Source organism: Puma concolor, chromosome D1, assembly GCF_028749965.1.
Source record: "Puma concolor isolate L17-30 chromosome D1, mPumCon1.1.hap2, whole genome shotgun sequence".
NCBI classification, from domain to species: domain Eukaryota; kingdom Metazoa; phylum Chordata; class Mammalia; order Carnivora; family Felidae; genus Puma; species Puma concolor.
This window is the reverse complement of record NC_141676.1, coordinates 95667482-95672953: the sequence shown is the minus strand read 5'-3', so window position 1 is coordinate 95672953 and position 5472 is coordinate 95667482. Positions and strand designations below refer to the sequence as shown.

General features: G+C 41.4%; 1 protein-coding gene across 1 annotated transcript; it reads left to right on the top strand.

Annotated features, from left to right (window-relative positions):
* The first annotated feature begins 376 nt into the window (after window positions 1-376).
* Window positions 377-1305, top strand: LOC112865812 (olfactory receptor 10D3-like). Its single transcript, XM_025928863.1, is given in 2 exon segments — window positions 377-881; window positions 884-1305. Coding segments are annotated over 2 exon segments (927 nt in total).
* Window positions 1306-5472: the final 4167 nt, after the last annotated feature.

The following is a 5472-nucleotide window of genomic DNA, read 5'->3' as shown; positions in this document are numbered from 1 at the left end:
TTCCACACTGTCTACACAGAGCCCAACATGGAGCTTGAACCCACAAACGGTGAAATCATGACCTGAGCCAAGTTTGGATGCTTAACCAACTGAGCCATCCAGGCACTCCTAAGATGCTTGTGTTTTAAATATTGTTTTAATAAGGGATCTTTACATTTAGAATCAGCATAATAAAAATTTTTGGTACAGAAACTATTCAGTTTTCTATGGGAACTATATTCTAGTTAAAATGCCTTGTAATATGGACCATAAGCAATTTTCCCTTAATTTGGAACCAAAATACCATCATTTCAATTACTTATTTCATTTCCCCAGTATGTTTGCTGACATCATGTCCTCTGCTTCCTTTTCAAAAACTCCCCTAGAACCGGCTCTCATGGAGAAGAATTGCTCGGTGGTGACCGAATTCATCCTGTTGGGAATTCCACCCACAGAGGGGTTGGAGACTATAGTTTTTGTCTTGTTCTTGCCCTTCTATGCCTGCACCCTGCTGGGAAATGTGTCTATCCTCGTGGCTGTTCTTTCTTCCACTTGCCTTCACGTGCCCATGTATTTTTTCTTGGGGAACTTGTCTGTTTTTGACATGAGTTTCTCTTCTGTGACCTGTCCTAAAATGCCACTGTACCTTATGGGCCCCCTCATTTTGTATAAGATCTGTGTCTCCCAGGTCTCCTTCTTCCATTTCCTTGGAAGCATTGAATGCTTCTTGTATACTGTGATGGCCTATGGCCACTTTGCTGCTATCTGTTACCCTCTGTGGTAGGCAGCCATCATGAACCGTAGACTCTGTGGGGCCCTGGCTGTGGGCACATGGGTGTTGGGGTATATCCATTCCAGCATTTTGACTTTGCTCACCTTCACTTTGCCATGCTGCGGTCCCAATAAGTGGACCACTTCTGTGATATTCCAGCACTCCTGCCATTGGCCTGTGCTGATACATCCTTAGTCCAGAGGGTGAGTTTCACCAATGTTGGCTTGGTATCTCTCCTCTGCTTTTTTCTAATCCTTCTATCCTACACTCGCGTCACCATCTCCATCTTGCATATTCGTTCAACCGAGGGCTGCCGCCGGGCCTTCTCCACTTGCAGTGCCCACCTCATTGCCATCCTTTGTGCCTATGGGCCCATCATCACTGTCTACCTGCAGCCCACACCCAACCCCATGCTGGGAACTGAGGTTCAAATTCTGATGAATCTCGTAGGACCAAGGCTGAACCTTTTAATCTACACCTTGAGGAATAAGGAAGTTAAAACAGCCCTGAAAACAATTTTGCACAGGACAAACCACGTTTCTGAGAGACAGTAAGAGTGGATGGATGGGTTGACGACATGGAATTCTTCCTGGCCCAACATGCGAAATACTTTCCTGGAATCCTCACATGGATTGCTGAAATTTCAGCACATGCTGAATGGCATGGTTCACTCTATCACAATACTTCATTGCTTTGTCTATTTGATTTTCTTGTATTACCTAAGTCCCCTCTCCCTGGTCTGTGTTGCTGTGGTTTTGCCTTTCTTCGGTGGAGAACCTTCTGCCACTACAAGGAAGACAGTTGGTCTTTGCCACTGCAGCATTTTGTCTACCTTTTCCAGGTCATGTCCCGCTACACTATGTGTCAGACGAAGCTTATGAGGAAAGACAATAAATAGAAGAACGGGATTTTAAGTGACTGATTGAGGGAGCATAATAGGATCTTGCCTCCTTCAACGTTAACAGACTAAATGTTTCCTCTTTCCTTCTCATCTGTATAAAAGCGGAATAACTTAGAATTTATCAACAAAGATGTTTTCCTCTCCAGCCCATGATTGTCCTCATTCCCATTTTCTCCACTCGTAGGTACTTAGGCAAATGTGATTAGCTCCCACCTATGCAAGAAAAGTGAAAGCTTTGTGACTAGTGTCCCAGAGTAGACGTTTCCATTTCACGACCTCATAGCTCATAGTGTGATTAAAAGTGTGATAAAACAGTGGGTTTATAAGGCAAGTTATTAGACTGAACCAGTGGTTTTCCAAGGAAGACTCAAAGAGCCCCAGGGCTCCAGTGAATTTATTTTAAGTCTTCCAAGTTAAGTAAAGTGAGGACTTCCCTTTTACGTACTTTATCTATTAGATATCTGGGCAAAATTCCATTGAAAAAAGTCTGACAGCCTTTGGAGTATGTGAGCTGCATGGTTCCTTCTGAAGCTAAAAACCGTGATGTGGATTGTTTCCTTCTACCAGTAACTTTAAAGGTGTTGCTACCTCTTCTTTAGCACCTGAACCTTCACCTTTTCTCCTCAACATTCACTTGGACTCACTACACTTGTTAAAACTCCAACGTTCATTCCATCGCCTGCCAAGCAATTCTGCTCTTTCAATAAAAACAATTATAAATGAAATATTTATTATTATACTTGGTCTTATGTGATATCTTCCTTATTTGATATACATCAAAGGTATCTACTTTGGTTCACAGATGGCTACACAGAAGCATTGTGATTATATCTGAAGTGCTATAGAAGGCAAAGGTGGATTTTGCTGGATCTGTCATATTAACTGACTAAAGTACACATAATTTCACCTTGACCCTTTGCACCTCTGACTTAAACACTATACTCGAAAATGTCTTGATTCATCGGTATATTACACAGGTTCACCTCCACAATCCCCTCCCAAGAAACCCTAGACGTGACTCCTAATAGCAATGTTTCCTTCCAGAATTTTCTGAATCCTTGGAAATACCAAGTGTATAATTGCTTTAAATAGCCTCTTTACCGATTGTTCCTCCAGTGTCTGTCTTAGGGTCAATAGTATGAAGATTATTATTTATATAGCCCTTACTACTTGTCAGATACTATGCTAAATGCTATACAAAATGATCCCATTTAATACTCAAAACAATCTTGTGCTTTTTGTGTTATCACTCCCATTTTATTGATGAATTCCTAAGGCTTAGATGAAAAAACATGTTTCTCATTCAAGACTACACAACTGGAACATGATGGGGCCAGGCTATGAGGCTGAGGCTTTTGTTGTTAAATATTAAGAAACTGCTTTTCAGATGCTTAGGAATCTTCCAGCTAAGAACAGATAGGTACTAAGTAAGAGCACTTACTTTCATTAATGCCAACCCATGAAAATAAAATATCCTGGAAAAGGACATTTTTTTCTCACCCTTAATGAAAGAAATAGTAACCAGGGCCATCAGTGCTGCGTTTAGCACACCGACATACATGGCAGAGGGCTCTGGTCCCATAGTGAGATATGATGGGACATACCATCTAGGAACCAGCTGGGGCACAGCAACAGAAAAGCAAGAAAGAAGGGCCACACAGCAATAAGAAGTCTCACATCTTTCTCCATATCTTTTTCCAGAATAAAAGAGTACAGGGCTATAAATGAAAGAACTGGAATATTTGAGTGTGTTATCTGGGCAAACTTGCAAAGAGGACAGATGATCGAAGTTAAGAAAAGAAGCAAGACCTGAAGAGAAAGCTCTGTCCCCAAACATCCACCTGATGCCTCCTTCTAGCACCTATTGCCTCCATCCCTTTTTCTAGGAAGTTTCCTGAACCAAGTAAAGAAGTGGGTATGAATTTCCTTGTGTTGGTTTTGCACTGGATCTGGGCCATGGCCCCTTGGTCTAGCAGCTCACAAACTTCCTCTCAAGCTACACTATTGTTTTGCATCGAGCCTGGTGAATTAACCTTCTGGAGGAATCTCAGAAACATCCCAAAGGCTGTTGTTGGGGACAGGGACATCCCCTAAAAGATCCAAGAGCCCCATGGTGGTTTCAAATTTACTCAAGGCCTTAGAGAAGTGATAACAGTGGGAATGCATTTTCCCCTCTTCTTCATGTATATACATATACATATGTATATACGTATATGTATATGTATATGTATAAGTATATGTATATGATTTAAAAGTGAAGACAAATGCTGCATCCATTTTTAAAGGAATGCTAAGCCATCATCACAATATCCCTTTTTAAAAATTTTATTTATTTTTATTTTATCTATTTTATTTTACTTATTTTATTTTATTTTATTTCATTTCATTTATTTTTTTTAGAGAGAGAGGGAGAGAGAGAGAGCGCATATGACTGACTGAGCTGTCAGCACAGAGCCCGATGCGGGGCTCCAACCCACAAACTGTGAGATCATGACCTGAGCTGAAGTCGGCACCTTATCCGACTGAACCATCCAGGTGCCCCCATCACAATAACTCTTTTGCTTTCTTCTTTTTTTTTTCTTTTAAATTTTTAAAGTTTATTTATTTTGAGAGAGAGAGAGAGAGAGCATGTGCAGGGGAGGGGCAGAGAGAAGGAGGGACAGAATCTCAAGGAGGCTCCGCACCATCAATGCAGAATCCGACTGGGGGCTCAAACTCATGACTGTGAGATCATGCCCTGAGCCAAGATCAAGAGTCTGCTGCTTGACCAACTGAGCCACCCAGGCATCCCTCTCTTTTGCTATCTGTTACTGCTTAACCAAATCTGATTTTACTCACAGCTTATGGAAATTAATTTTGACCCCATTTTTACTGGGAGAAGCCTTTGGGATTTTAAAAGTTTCTTATTAGCGAATTATGAATTCGTAGCTTGGTAGTACTATTGTGTAAACATTTAATTAACATATTTCTTGCAACATTCCCTAAAGCTAGGCTTCCTGTACAAATCTGTCTGAGGCTGTTCACCATCACAACAGAAAAGCTCCTCTGTGTTCCTGGTTGTTCCCTTTTGCTGGAGCAACAGCAGAGTGAGTGGGACTCTAGGCTTTAACTCCTCCTTCCTCTTTATTTGTTAATTAGAAACAAATTTTTCTGAGTCAACCAGCACTTTGGCTCTCTTTTCAGTTGAGCTGTTCCCTTTATTCAATAATTAGTTTCAGGAAGAAGAGCCAGACCTCACAAGTCCCAGAGATCTTTTCTGTTCCCTCCCGCAATACCCTCGAGCAAACTGAAAGGTTTTAAAGTAAAAACAACTTTTACTTTAGGGATATTGAAATTCATGTTAACAAAGTATTAACAAGATACATTTATTGAGCCTACTCACGTATTGAGCTCTGAATGCCCAATTAGGAGATAGTGGGAGGCAGGACACCTCCCGCCTGCCGGTCTATGATGGAAGCAATAAAATATAGCCTTACTAATGTTCCTTAAAGAGGATTCAGATCCTGTGAACTCATTAAAAATTTGTTTTAATGTTTATTTATTTTGAGAGAGAGAAAGCTAGGGTGTGTGGGGGTGAGGGGAGGGCCAGAGAGAGGGAGACAGAGAAGCCTAAGCAGGCTCTGTGCTGTCAGCACAGATCCCTGTCGTGGGGCTGGAACTCACAAACCATGAGATCATGACTGGAGCTAAATCAAGAGTCTGACCCTCAACCAACTGAGCCACCCATGCTCCCCCCTCCCGTTAACATGCTTACTAGTATAATAAAACAAGGAATGTGAACACAAAATGTGTACACAGAGCCACCTTTAAAGTCTCTGTA